This window comes from Ostrea edulis, chromosome 9 (genome assembly GCF_947568905.1).
Source record: "Ostrea edulis chromosome 9, xbOstEdul1.1, whole genome shotgun sequence".
NCBI classification, from domain to species: domain Eukaryota; kingdom Metazoa; phylum Mollusca; class Bivalvia; order Ostreida; family Ostreidae; genus Ostrea; species Ostrea edulis.
The window spans coordinates 13,029,986-13,045,395 of NC_079172.1; the positions used below are offsets into that span (position 1 = coordinate 13,029,986).

The 15,410-nt window shown below is 37.3% G+C and overlaps 1 protein-coding gene across 1 annotated transcript; it reads right to left on the minus strand.

Moving 5' to 3' along the window:
* Positions 1-2,606: 2,606 nt before the first annotated feature.
* LOC125659316 (phospholipid scramblase 1-like) lies at positions 2,607-14,600 on the minus strand. The gene is made up of 7 exons (XM_048890954.2): positions 14,039-14,600; positions 12,966-13,037; positions 7,208-7,412; positions 6,539-6,650; positions 6,207-6,312; positions 4,436-4,494; positions 2,607-2,887 (listed from the first exon to the last, which is right to left on the minus strand). Exons 1-7 carry the CDS (start codon positions 14,337-14,339, stop codon positions 2,861-2,863), a joined length of 882 nt encoding a protein of 293 aa, XP_048746911.2. The 5' UTR covers positions 14,340-14,600; the 3' UTR covers positions 2,607-2,860.
* Between the last annotated feature and the right edge of the window lie 810 nt (positions 14,601-15,410).

The following is a 15,410-nucleotide window of genomic DNA, read 5'->3' on the forward strand; positions in this document are numbered from 1 at the left end:
GCAGATACACGATTCGTGATGTTGCCAAAGCTGTTGGCAGATCACTATCGCGGTTGCATTTCATTTTGAAGCATATTTTGAAAGTACGAAAGATTTCTGCCAGATGGATACCACATATACTGACAGATGACCAAAAACGGGTACGAGTACAAACCGCTAAGCAATTGCTCAAAATGCTTCCCAAATTCAATCAAAGTCAATTTGCAAACATTGTCACTAATGACGAAGCATGGGTTCACTATTTCGAAGCAGTAAGAAAAACTGGAAACAAAATATGGTTAATTAAACACGGTAGAAGGCCTGTAGTTGCCAAAAGAACCATAAGCACAAAGAAGGTTCTTTATTGCATATTATTCTCATGTGATGGTATAGCCGTACCAATGCCGGTGTCGAAAGGCAAAAGTGATACGGATCGGCATTATCGAAATGTTATACTAAAAACGCTCAAGAAATATTATCATAAACGACGTCCTGTGTCAGGATTTAGGCATGTTCGTCTACTTCATGATAATGCTTCATCTCATACATCTGAGCTTGTGAAGCAATTTTTGAAGTCGGAGAAGGTTACCATCTTGCCACACCCACCATTCTCTCCAGATATAGCCCCATGCGACTTTTTCCTTTTTCCAAAACTTAAAAAGTTCTTATCTGGTCGTCGTTACAAGTCCCGACAAGCCCTTGGCTCAGCCACGAGTCAGTGCCTCAGAGGTCTACCTAAATCAGGGTACCGTTACTCATTTCAGAAACGGATGTATATTTAATTGCCGTGATAAAATTTAGAAATTCATTTCAAAATTAAGGATTATCTCCCTCGCGCATAGCTCTTATCCTTAGACGAATTTGACTCCACATTTTTGGCACACTGTTTTTCCTTATAATAGCCCTAAAACTTCATAGTTATTTCGGATTTCAAACAGTTCGGTTGAGCTTCACTGAAGAGACATTATTTGTCGAAATGCGCATCTGGTGCATCAAAATTGGTACCGTATAGGGTTTACATTATGACCCCTGGGTCGAAGCCTCTGCTGGTGGACTGTTAGTCCCCGAGGGTCTCTACAGCCCAGTAGCTACGTACTTTGTTACTAGCTTGAAAATACGGATGTATATTTAATTGCCGTGATAAAATTTAGAAATTCATTTCAAAATTAAGGATTATCTCCCTCGCGCATAGCTCTTATCCTTAGACGAATTTGACTCCACATTTTTGGCACACTGTTTTTCCCTATAATAGCCCTAAAACTTCATAGTTATTTCGGATTTCAAACAGTTCGGTTGAGCATCACTGAAGAGACATTATTTGTCGAAATGCGCATCTGGTGCATCAAAATTGGTACCGTATAGGGTTTACATTATGACCCCTGGGTCGAAGCCTCTGCTGGTGGACTGTTAGTCCCCGAGGGTCTCTACAGCCCAGTAGCTAAGTACTTTGTTACTAGCTTGAAAATACGGATGTATATTTAATTGCCGTGATAAAATTTAGAAATTCATTTCAAAATTAAGGATTATCTCCCTTACGCATAGCTCTTATCCTTAGACGAATTTTTGGCACACTGTTTTCCCCTATAATAGCTCTAAAACTTCATTGTTATTTCGGATTTCAAACATTTCGGTTGAGCACCACTGAAGAGACATTATTTATCGAAATGCGCATCTGGTGCATCAAAATTGGTATCGTATAAGTTTTACATTTAGAGATTGAAATTATGTATTTCAAACCGCGGAGAATACTTTGAAGGGATGTAATGTTCATTTCACTATTTGAGTCGAATGCTTTTGAGACATCGTACAGTACACATTACATATTGAACAGCCCTCCTCGTAAGTCTCCATCTCCATGTATGACGTGCTTGTTTGTAATGAAGTTTGTGCTTGGAGCTTTCCATAATTTCAAGCTACGAATCACTTTCTTCAATATACATGTATCTACGGTGATTTTTACGCCGGGTAAGTCCTGCAAGTCGTTTTCACAATGCTTGATAATGCTTGGTAAGTTTCCAGAACATTCTTGCATCGAATTCTGCAGTGTGATCAATGTCGCTGTAAATATTTCATTAAAACTTCTCGTGTTCTTCGCCCTAGGCGGTACGAAACAATTTTTTAGCTCTTTGATTTTCGCAATTTGATACAAGGGTGTTTACTGTAATAGCCAAAAGCGGCATTTATCGTGTTCCACTGCTTGCAAGTCTCAAACCGCCTTTGTCCATTCTGAGCACTTGAAGAGAATCTCTTGTGTGGTACGTAAAAATTACTTACGGAACCCACAAGTTAGAAATTAAATGAGTTGACAAAGTCGTCCGTTCCCTCAGAGTTTGTGTGTTAGTATATTATTGGTATCTGTATTTGTACTTTCTGTAGAGTCCACATATTGTCAATGTTATATAATAACCCAAGAAATCAGAATTACTTCCACTACTGGTCGCCGCCATTATTTCTATATTGTAATATAAGGATAAAAGTTTCCATATTCTATTATACAATTAGGCTGCTGGAATGACATGGGCTTAGGGAACCCAGAAGATTAACTCAAGTCGTTATACAATTAAGAACACACCATACCGCTAGATTTTGAATGAAGTGAGACTGAAGAAAATCAACAACAAAAATTTGGTCATACATCTTTTATTCTAAAATGCAAATTGAAAACGTATTTTAACAATTCACTCCAAACACATACTTTAATTATATTAATCTCTCTCTCTCTCTCTCTCTCTCTCTCTCTCTCTCTCTCTAAGTTATTAATGAAAATGGATCATGGATCATTTGTAAATTAAGTTTGTTAAACATTTTAAATCAGTGTTTCTAATGTTGCACATGCGTGTACACTGTACATGTGCATACAAAATGTCCGATGTCCTTTCCATTATGACATTTCAAAGAACATGTAATCCTGAAAAGTACAAAACAAAATGTTATTATATGACAGTTAGAAAACAACGGTTCAGGTTAGCTAAAAGTTCGCTTGTAAAGTCATAATGCACAATTTCTTATAGAATTAATGCGCGCATCAATTCACTTGACGAGAGCAATATTCCATTTGATGCGCATAATTGATTTGATGCGCGCATTAATTCAATTAACGAAAGCAATAATTGATTTAATGCGCACATCAATTCAATCATCGCTCCGATGCGCCCATCAATGTGGTGGAATTATTGCTCATAGAATTTAATTTGGAGCTCAGTATAAATGATTTGATGATATCTTTGATTCAATTAAACATATCTTTAATTAATTTCAATGCCTTTCTATAAGGAATTAATGCGCGCATCAATTCTTTTAAAGTGAGCAACAATTCATTAATTCATTGGTGGATATGTTGAATTGAAGATATCTCATTATATAGTTGCTCTCTCTAAAAGAATCGTTGCGAGCAGCAGTTGAATTAATGATATCATTAGTTCAATTGAAGAGAGCAATAATTCAATTATTGCGAGCATTATTTGAATTGATGCGCGCATTGATGGAATCAATGCTCTCTTCAATTGAACTGTAGCGCGCATCAATTCAATTGTTGATATCATGAATTCATTTGAAGAGAGCAACAATTCAGTTATAGCGATCATCAATTCAGCAGAATAATTAATGCTATCACCAATTCAAATAATGCACGTAATGATTCAGAATTGAAGATATCATCAATTACTTGAAGAGTTTTTTAATTGAATTGTTGCGCGCATCAAATGAATTATTGAAATCTTCAACTGATTAAAGATATCTTCAATTATTTTAGTTTATGTTAATTTGGCGCTCCATACACTTTAACGAGGAGATTTTTCACTTCTAATGTCCGGTGCCGGTACTGTCACTACCAAACATCTTAAGTTGGACACGGCGTCGGGTTTAAAAAACCGAATTAGGGCTCCCGGTTCTGAAACAAGCGCTCTAATCACTGGGCCACTGTGACCGGTTTATGCAGTTATTCAGTAAAATCAAATTGGTAGACCCTACCGTCGCGGGAGCCTAGTGGATAGGGTGACCGCAGTGGATAGGACGCTCTCTGGGTTGCGATTCTCAATCCCAGCGCCATATCAAACCTAACACGCTTGCACTCGTTTTCCAATCTCAACAATACTAATGATATGTTCTTATCATGTTTTTGTTTCTTTGAAATAAATTCAGTTTAAACTAAACCTAAAGACGCTTCACATAGACAGTGATTGTTCCTTCGCCAAGCACCCGACATTAAAAGTTAAGGTCACGGTCTTTCGGATATGACCTTAAAAATGGTGCACCATGCATAGGTCAAAATTTGTGACACGTCAGCTACAGTCTGAGTGAAAAATGATCTAATGGAAGACGAAAACACGCCAAAAAAAAGATATGGTAGACCCCTCGAACAGATTGAAACTCCTGGGAAATTTTCTGGATCTTGCCATTTATATGAATATTATCGAAAGATCGTTGTACATATCTGAGATACTGTTCTGTTACTTACAATTAGGAATGCTCCTCCGATGATCAACATTTTCTCTATGGGATCCATTTTCTCAGGAACTGGAAAAGAAACCTCATTTATTCTATTGGGCATCTGCATTTACGTCTTATCAATAAATCATTCACTTTTAAAGACTTAAATACTGTCCTATGAATTTGAAGTTTACAGATAGCTGAATCATGTATTTCACAAAAGACAGCTTAATTTGTTGTACATAAGACACACTCGTTAGAACCTTTGTCACATAATGCCATTATGAGATTTAAACCAAAAGGGACTGCTCCCGTTTGTAAAATGTAAACAATGCTATATTTTAACAAGGGTGGACATGGTGTCGGACCCCTCCCTCGCTTCGAACATCGTTTATCTTGTAAATTCCTGTATTTTGCCCACTCATTGTCTCAAATTTTTGTAACAGTCTCTTTTCTACTAAATCATTTAAAATTATCCCTTATGTACCTCACAAATCCGCTCCCCACATGTTTTCTTTACCATGACCCACAGAAAGGACAACTACTAAAGATTAGCATTTGGCGCATAGACGTCGCGCATGCTTTGGCATGTAGACCTTCATGTATATATAGATAGATTTTTTTTTTTTATTATTTCCATATGAAATGTTATTGACGAATTTTGTAAGGCTAAACGAAAATCAATCTTTTTTTATATCAAGGAGTGAATTGATGTATTCATCAACTATTTCTTCTTCTGTAGCATTTATCGTTTGAAAAACCCGCTTTCATCTACTCTCGGATAAAACGGTAGTCAAATCTTCACGATTGGTAACGTACCGAGATTTTGAAATGAATGCACAACGTTGATGCCCGACGTACTTTCTTTTCATGGCACAACAGTTGTCCTTTCTGAGTTTACTCAACTTTTACATGATCCTGTCGCGCAGCCGTTAGGACTTATTTAGTGGTGTCGTGAAGTGTCGGTATGTGGTCATGGACACAGACCCTTCGAACCTCTAGATACCCTTGTATAATAAAGAACGGTTTGTAAATCGTATTACTGGGTATTTATTTTGAGGTGAGAAATTCAGCCACTGCAACGCTTCATGACGGTATACTTTTAAAACTTGAGGCGCCAAATTTCAATTGGAAATGCAAATGTTGTTAGTGTCTACGTAAAAACATCGAGCGCTCAACAGGTCCATGTTGATGTCTAGTTAAATAAATCGGTCAAAATTTTCACTTCATTCTTGAATATCTCAGAAAGTACTTGGAATTTTTTTAACGAAATTTGACGAAATGTTTCTCCATAATACTTATCAAGGGTACATGTACTTTCGGAGGAACGCCCCCTCCAAAAGTCTCCATAGCAACGTGGCCGAGATCTGTGATATCATTGTAGAGAGTCTTGATGGACGAAACAGGCTTGTGGCGCCGTTAACAAAATTATGACCCGTGACCGGTTAGTTTGATTTTCAAAATGATATTAATCATCCCTACTAACGAGTTCGGATCGTTTTCTTTATCAGTGTTCAGTACAGTAGAAAATCGGAGGTTTCGAAATGAAATCTTATCAGACTGTCCCATTAACGCGATTTTTTCAGGCCTGGCGAAAATTCCATTGGAACTGGGCATACGTGTATCAGAAGGATTATTTCTATTAATGTAAGTATCAGTTAGAAATTATGACTCCGTTGTTACGCAAATAGTACATATCATAAAGAGAAAAAGAAATTTCATAATTCAGTGACATCACTGAATTCAGTTAGCGTGGGAGCGAGGTGTTGCTTTTTAAGAAGAAAAAATCCTGAACTTACAATTGATATCAAAGTACTCGTGGTCCACATTGATTCCATCATCCTGTTCCCCCTCCCATTTCTTGTTGATGGTTCCTAATTTCTCCTCCCCTATTTTGTCCCATATCTCAAAATCAACAATAACAAGATAAAGACAATTTTACAATGTATAATTTTATACTATGTACATGTATTATTTTAGAACAATTATGACTATAAGTCAGAATGGATTATAATGTACTCTTAGATGGCTGTTAAAACTAACGATGAAAATTGATAAAATTTAATGCCAGATGTTACATAATTTTAGATTGTAATGGTAAGATTCCCTTCCAGCCTCTGATTATACAAACCTCAAATGATATTTCTGTGCAACAGCGAAAGACACAACAGGGTCCAAATACTTTGGCGATGATTTCCCCATCATTATCAAGTATCTCAAAATTTCCCTGACAAACTCCAAATCTGCAAAATATGGATATCTAAACTAGGTTGGGAGAAAATGTCCTAATGAATTTGTCGTTACGAGTTCTACTGCAAAGTTTCTGAGTGCGAACAAGCCTTAGTACTCATATGTGCATGATAGGATATATATTTTTAACCTTAGGTAGTGATTCACCGTTTGAATATCGGCCTGGATAGCTCAGTGGTTAGAGCACCTGACTAGTAATGCTGGAGTCCCGGGTTCGATTCTCGGTCCAGCCATACATTTCGCTTTTTCTGTTGCATTTGGTGTCGTTGACCACCTATGGACTTGCAGGTGAAAGTCGTACCAGGGGCAAAAATAATAAGGTGGATGTCTCAAAGGCGAAGAAATTTTAAAGAAGGAGAAATAAAATGGTTTAGAAAATATTGACCGTGGGTATTGGCCTGGAAAGCTCAGTGGTTAGAGTGTCTGCCTAGCAATGCAGGAGTCCCGGTTCGACTTCCGGTCCATACCTCGGTACATAATTTTTCTCCTTTATTGCTACATAATATTATAGAAGTTCAACTAGACTGATTCAGGGTGTATCAATACGTACTTCTGCTTAATGGAACCCAGTGTTCTGTTGAGACAGTCGACGACGTAAACTTTGTGATTACAAAACACGCAATCCAAGCAGCAACACCAGTCACATCGACAAGACTTCCGGTATAGGGTGAAAACGAGGTCGTCATGGGGTGTAAAGAAATCCAGTCGAAATTGACGATGTGGACCACAAAACCAGCGACAAATACAACTTGCATCTAAAATATAACAGCAGAACATCGCATGAGTGTATCATAGTATATCATATATACACACTGACAAACAAAACGTTCCATGTTCTACCATGTAAACCAGATTGTTTTCCTGAAAACATTTTTATTAAATGCAGAGTAACATGTAACTTTGTGTACAGATGTAAATTATGACGTTGTACTCGAATAGTCGTTCCCTCAACAAATATAACGTACTAGTAACAAATCAATGAATCTATTAATGGATCAATGACAACGCCGACGTAAGTGGGTGTCCTAAGATCTGTTGCCAATCTATTCCTAAGAAGATGGTTGATTTGAACGGCCTTTTGTGTGTCCTAGTGATTCAAAGGTTAATGTTTTCTGTCAGTAAAAGATCTGCGAAAATGACACGCTGATGCATCACTGTTTTTTTACGAAGAAAGTCCACGTTGACCATTGTTAAGTGAATATGGGTTTTGTTTAATTAAAATAAACCTCCATAATTAGCAGTCAAAATGAACGACAACGCATTGCTGTGACTTTTTATGTGCCACTCCACGTCATTGTCATCACCATAAACATGAAGCGTGATACTTTGGCCTGAAAAAACTCTGATAGACACGTGTTCAACCCTCTATATACACGTTGCAAAATGATCACTGAAGAGAAAATGGTTTATCAGACAATTTGCACCGTTTTATAGACAGCTTTGAAGTTGGCGTTGAGTCAACGCTAATACACGATGGGGTTTCTTTGCATACGAAATCTAGATTCTGTCATACGTTTCTGTAATTCCATCAAATCCAATGAATACCATCTTTGGTGCTTGAAGGGATGTATGTGCTAATTTCATATGATATAAATGGATTAGCTGTCCAGTCATTTTTCGTGATTCTCTGTCTACCAGACCATAGAAAATCTGGTTTCCTTGCGAAGATGCAACGTAGCAATTTCTGCCTCTCTGAACGAACTGTTTGACCGAAAGTGATATAAAAAGCGTTAAAGAAGAAAAAATGATTTCTTTCGTTTGATTCTCTGGAGCACATAGCAAAAACGTGTGGACAAATTTTCAATCTCACGCTTGATAAATCCTTGAAAATAAAGACTGCTTGTTTGCATGTTTTTTTACGTCCCATTCGAGATATTTTCACTCAAATAGAGACGTCGACAGCTTTAGATGCAGTGCCACAAACTGATGCATGGTTCTCAAAGCCGTACTAATGAGGATTCTTTATCGTGACAACGTCCTTTGTGACAAGAGACCGCCGTGTTAAGGTCATATTCGAAAGACACGTGACTTTCAATTATGGATACCGGAAGTGCGTTCGAGATCGCCTTTCTTCGCACGAGTACAAATATTCTGTCGATCCCGAACGCCGAGTACGTAATCCGAGAACTGGTTCGAGGTGCAAGAACTCACACCACCTCTGTAGGTAGTGTGGTCGAAGAACAAAGAACACGTTCGTACGCACATGTTCTCGTCGTTCGCGACTCTAAGAACGGAGCACGAGAACAATGGGAACGGCGACCTCGAACGCACTCCGGGAGACTGGCGAAGAAATCATAGTCACTACGTATGTTAAACGTCTCAGGTTTGACGCGGCGCCGGTAACAGGAATCGAACATGGGATCGCTCGGTTACCATGCGAACACCGTAACTACTAGGCGACTGGGGCCGGTATTTGTATGATTAAACCAATGCAAACAATGTCATGAGAAGAAAAATTGTGCACAATATGTGCTATATTGTACCGGTATGTTGGAAAGTTCCTTTTTGTCAAGTACTTATATATCTTAACATGTAGCTGTGTTACGTTAGTAAGTTTGTTTTCTTCATTTCTTACTTCTCTTCCTAGTATTTTAGGCCTCAAAAGGTTTCCCCAATCAACCCCCGGTTTTTTTTTGCCACACGTTGAACTTGCCCCATAATTTTCCAATTTCTTCTACTTGGCACAGTCTCCATAGACTCTCTTACTCGGCGATGTCCAGTTAAAAATTGTTTTGAAGATTCTGTAATGTTCCATTTCGTTGTTCATGTGTTTTGGTAATACCTCTTAGTCACAAAGACCTACGCAGTCTGTAGATGGTATCGAGTTCGCAATTTTCAAACCCCAAGAAGGACAATAGGGTGTTTCATAGCAGAGTGGGCCCATAAGTGTGTGCTGACTGGACACACCTTGCTAGTTCAACCATGGCATGGTTAAACAGCATCAATGTACTGAAAATGGATTTGTCAGATAAAGGACAAGCGAGTAAAGTTAGATGTGAGCTCGAAATAAAGGACACCACAGAGTCGTCCACTTCTGCTTCATACTTAGATATTTTATTGAAAGTAGACATTAACGGTAAACTGACAACTCAACTGTATGACAAACGGGATGATTTCAGCTTCTCCATCGTCAACTCCCCACATTTATGTAGCAATATTCCATTATCACCTGCATATGGTGTTTATATATCTCAACTGATTCGATATGCAAGAGCTTTGGGTATAGTCAGTTTTTAAATCGAGGTAAGCTACTGACAAACAAGTTGATGGTACAGGGATTTCAACAGTCTCGATTGAAGTCAGCATTTCGCAAATTCTATGGTCGTTATAACGATCTAGTTCGTCAATTCAACCTCGCATTGGGTCAAATGCTGTCTGACGTGTTTCATACCGATTGTTAAGCCGTTCTTGGCACACTGATTTTGACTGCGGATAACTCCGTTTACCTGATCAGGATATGGGGCTCACGGCGGGTGTGACCGGTCAACAGGGGATGCTTACTCCTCCTACGCACCTGATCCCACCTCTGGTGTATCCAGGGGTCCGTGTTTGCCCAACTATCTATTTTGTATTGCTTGTAGGAGTTATGAGATTGATCACTGTTCGTTATCTTCACCTTGCATGAAAGTTTTTGCAATGCGCAACATGTAAAGGTTAAATTCTAAAAATGAATTTCGTTGCCCACGAAAGCTGAATAAAAATTATCTCTGTTGAAAAGGTGAAAACAAACAACATATCAATCTCAAACCCCTCATGGAATACAGAATTGAGAGTAAGGCAAACAACCGAACGATCCCTGGAAACACGAGAGGTGGGATCAGGTGCTTAGGAGAAATGGATACCACCTGTTGATCGATCACACTCGCCCTGATCCCTATATCTTTGATCAGGTAAACAGAGTAATCCGTGGTCAAAACATGTAAAGAACAGTCTGACACGCCAGCAATCGACCTCATGATAGGCTGCATTTACAAATAAGATCATCATAGCGACAATAGAATTTTCGAAATCCTTACTTTAAACGAGATTGTTGAAACCCTTGTAAACCCAACAACTTATTTGTTAGTAGACTGTCTTGGTTTCAAAGTTGATCATATACAGTACATGCTCTTGTGTATCAAATCAGTTGGGAGATATAGTGATAATTGAATTTTGCTACCTAAATATGGAAAACGAAGCTGTCGATAGAAAAAATTAAATTAAGTTTGTGCGATTATCATTGGACGGGTACTGAAAGGCTAAGGTTATACTAAAGGAAAATTTCCAAGCGTGTCAATATGGTCTGCAGCAAAGTATTAGAAAACACTTTATTACAATTGGAACCAATAAGAAATGCCCGGTTATAATTGGATTTAACTCAATTTTGGTTTGTTTGGTTTTTTTTTATTTTTTTTTTTTTTTTTTTTTTTTTTTTTTTTTTTTTTTGCAAATTCACAAATATACCGAAAGCTATGAATAAAGTAGTAATGCTGATATATGTTTGCTCTAAGAGCGGTTTCCATTGCACCACATAATGTGGTTCTAGTAATGGGAGTTATAAATGTTACAGGGAAATGCTGTATCAAAAACCCATCATTTCGGATAAAACAGAAACAGTAAAATCATGCAGATTTAGAACTTTTCGATTGAACAATCTTTCCAGCACAAAATGTAGTCCCTCCCAAACCCTTTCAAAATTTGAATCGACATTTTAAAAACTTCAACTGAATAGGGTTAAATAATAGATGTGTAATATGTTTGGATCAATGGGATCCGTATTGAATCAGTACATATAAATTTATAGCACCCTGCGCTTGGCAGTGATTCAATTGATGCGCGCAATGATTGAATGAATGCGCGCATCAATTCAATTGATGAGAGCAATAATTAATCTAATGCGCGCATTAAATCAATTGATGAGAGCAATAACTGATTTGAAGCGCGTATTAATTCAACTGATGAGATCAATAATTGAATCAAAGCGCGCATCAATTCAGTTGATGAGAGCAATAATTGATTTGATGCGCGTCAGTATCAAATCAAGCATTGATAGAATGCATTAATATGGTGGAATTTGTTGATATCATCAATTCATTTGAAGAGAGCAACAATCCAATTATTGCGCTCATATCAGCAGAAAAATCAATGCTATAAACAATTCAATTAATGCGCGCAATAATTCAGATTTGGAGATATCATTACTTATTTGAGGAGATATATGATTGAATTGTTGCGCGCATCAAATGAATTGATGATGTCATCAAATAAATAAAGATATCTCCAAATATTTGAGTTTTTGTTAATTTGGCGCTCCATATACACCGGCATGCTGACATGCGCCATTCAATCTGTTGTCGGGAAGATGCTCGAGGAAAATCATTTCATCATACTTTTAAAAACTGAAAGATGTGACGTAGGGTGTCATATGGCGTGATTTAACGACAATTTAGTTTATACGATATAAAAAAAAACCTGAAAGATGTGACGTAGGGTGTCATATGGCGTGATTTAACGACAATTTAGTTTATACGATATAAAAAACTGAAAGATGTGACGTAGGGTGTCATATGGCGTGATTTAACGACAATTTAGTTTATACGATATAAAAAATGTTGATGATTGATTGTATGTTACTCATATGGAGACGTCACCATTTCCGGTGAAGGGCTGAAATTTTTTGGCCTATGCTCGGCGCTTACGGCCTTTGAGCAGGGAGGGATCTTAATCGTGTCACACCTGCTGTGACACGGGGCCTCGGTTTTTGTTGTTGTTGAAGAAATCAACTGAAACAATCAAATTGCGTTTAAGCAGCTGCAGTTGTATACCTTGTACTTGTTGTTTAGTAAGTTTTTGTCCTGTTCAACTTATATTCGTGAGACGAGATAAATATAAAGTAAACTGGGAATACACTGTATAGAATATACACTTACCTTGAACAAGTTAATTATTTTCATCAATCTCTCATGTGTAACAGAACTTTGAGAGGGATTTACACAAGCTATTACCATGGCTTGTTTTCCAATCTCTTTTTGATATTTGTACCGTGTAATTATGGTCATAAATTTATTTATTGAATAAATAATGTTCAAAAGAAATTGTGCGTTACAAGTGAAATTAAATTGTATGCTAGTAAAACTGTAATTACATGTACATTGTACTTAGAAACAGAGATGGTTCGCAATTTTTGCTATCACTCCTCTTAAATGTGAACACAGTCATGAAATAGTTATGGTGAGGATATTCGTACTCTGAAGCGGCAAGATTTTAAATACTTTCTAACTTTGATGTGGAGTACTGTATATGCAATCATGTTTTTTAATTACTGATACCTTCCAGGACGTAGAACAATTCTTCCTCTCTTTCGTTCCAAATCTTGTACGTGTTTGCTGCACCACATCCCCCTGAAAAGGGACAGAAATATTCCTTGACGCGTTGAAAAAGGGGTTTTAAAGAAACGACACATTTTGATAAAAATGCATCGACATTGAATTCTACTACATGTATGTAAGTCAATGAAAAGAACAAAACGTAGCAACAAGTTATGCTAGCATAGTAATTATATTGTAATGCAAGATGTGCAAATATAGAATAAAGCATGAAACGTATTACAATGCATGATGCGCAATCATCGAATAAAGCATGAAAATCATTGTAATGCATGATGCGCAATAATCGAATAAAACATGAAACTTATTGTAATGCATGATGCACAATCATCGAATAAAGCATGAAACTTATTGTAATGCATGATGCGCAACCATGGAATTAAAAAAAAAACCTGTATAATTCTGTTTTATAGGATGAACAAGTTGTCATGAAAATTTCGCAGTTTATAGACTGCTCGTGTCGTCAGTCACATTTAATGTTTTATAAACATGTACATGAATGTATATATCTACATTTACAAATGTTTTGTCACTAATAAACTCATGATTTTTCGATGTATCATATCTCTCGATAAAAGCGATCACATTTAAAAATAACATTTAAAAGATGTATATTACAAAATATAGATGTCCAAGTCTTTTGTTTTTTTAGATAGAGGGTAAGTTAAACAATGGAAACATTCAGTAGTCGGCTTTGCTGGTTATTAAAATCACCCCTGAATCCATTGTTTTTATAACCCCGTAATGCTAACACCTAAACATTCATTAGATGTAAGTATTTGTAAAAGTTATGAAAAAGTATTGTTTCTTTTCCGTCTCTTCAATTTTCCAATTGCTCATATATTTTTTTAATTACCTAAAACTGATGATGTCTCAACACGAGTGAAAATTTTTCAAAAGGGGCGCAACAACATATAAACAATTCCACGGAACTTGATGTTTGTAAAATACATGTAAACGTTAATCAGAAATCGATGTGCACGAAAGTTAATCGAATAAACTTTACGTAAAATTACCTCTCAGGTCGGACTCCATCTGTTGTCTAACATAGATAAAACCTTTGTCTGCTAGTCCCTCCAAACCTGGTGGCGGATCCAGACGGGGGTTAATGGACTTCCTTCGAAGGCTCCGTACGGACATTCTCCTTTTCTGCATCTCAGTCAGGGCCTCCGAGTAGGGCGATTCTCCCCGAGACGCGATTGAATCTCGAGGCTGCTGGGAAACAACAGAGTGTCGAGAAACCTGCTCCGTCATAAGCGACAGTCGACGCCGGTCCTGTTGAATAATAGTCGAAAGTCGAGTTAATTCCGACTCCATTCTATAGTTAAATAGACAAGACAACCGTTTCTTCTCTTTCGATTTCTGTTTTGTCTGGTTACCGAAGGCCACGGGGATAGTATATGTGACATCACCAAGGTTTGTATCATTTGCACGAAGGAATGTATTTAAAATGCATCGAACGATTCATCATAAAAAAGAGATTACCGGGATGTTTCTCCAACTACATAACGATTCCCTGACGAACAGATTTCTCCGATCATTTGTAGCTAAACATCGTTAGCCTGATTGTTCCCTAGCTCGTGAAATACTCGGTATTATGACTCGTATATACCAATACATTTATATTGTAGTATGACTCGTATATACCAATACATTTATATTGTAGTATGACTCGTATATACCAATACATTTATATTATAGTATGACTAGTATATACCAATATATTTATATTGTAGTATGACTCGTATATACCAATATATCTAGATATTGTTTCCTCTTTTTTCTACAGAACGTTAACGGAGTTCAGTGGCGGATTTAAGGGGGGGGGGCGCAACCGGCGCCCCCCCCCCCCTAAAATTTTCAAATTTAAGGTAAATCGTGGTATCTTGTTTAGAAAAATGTACAAAACGATAAAAGAAGCAATAATTTCTTCCACTCCCGGAGAAATGAATAACAAAATATTTTGATTTCTTGACATATTTTATTGGGAGAACTTAATTTTTCCCCAAAACCCTTAAAAATTTTCGTCATTATTATCACCTTATAAAAAATGATAGAAAATAGTACAAATGATTAAATAGGAGACATATTTCAAGCTCTATAAAACCTGCAAAATCCAGGAGCTTTCGGGGGCTTCGCCCCCTGGGGGCCTCAAAGCGGCCCCCAGACCCCCTGCCTCATAAAGTGGCGCCCCACGTAACCACAATCCCTGGATCCGCCCTGGAGTTTAAAAGAAAGTTTCACGGGTGTATCTTCATTCATAATGAAAGGTGGATAACTCGCTAGTTACATGTAAGCCAACATAACCATACCCCCGCTCATAATTTGAAATAAGCTGTATTTCTTTCAAATTTTTAAAAAACTTTTGAATATAGTATTATATTGTTT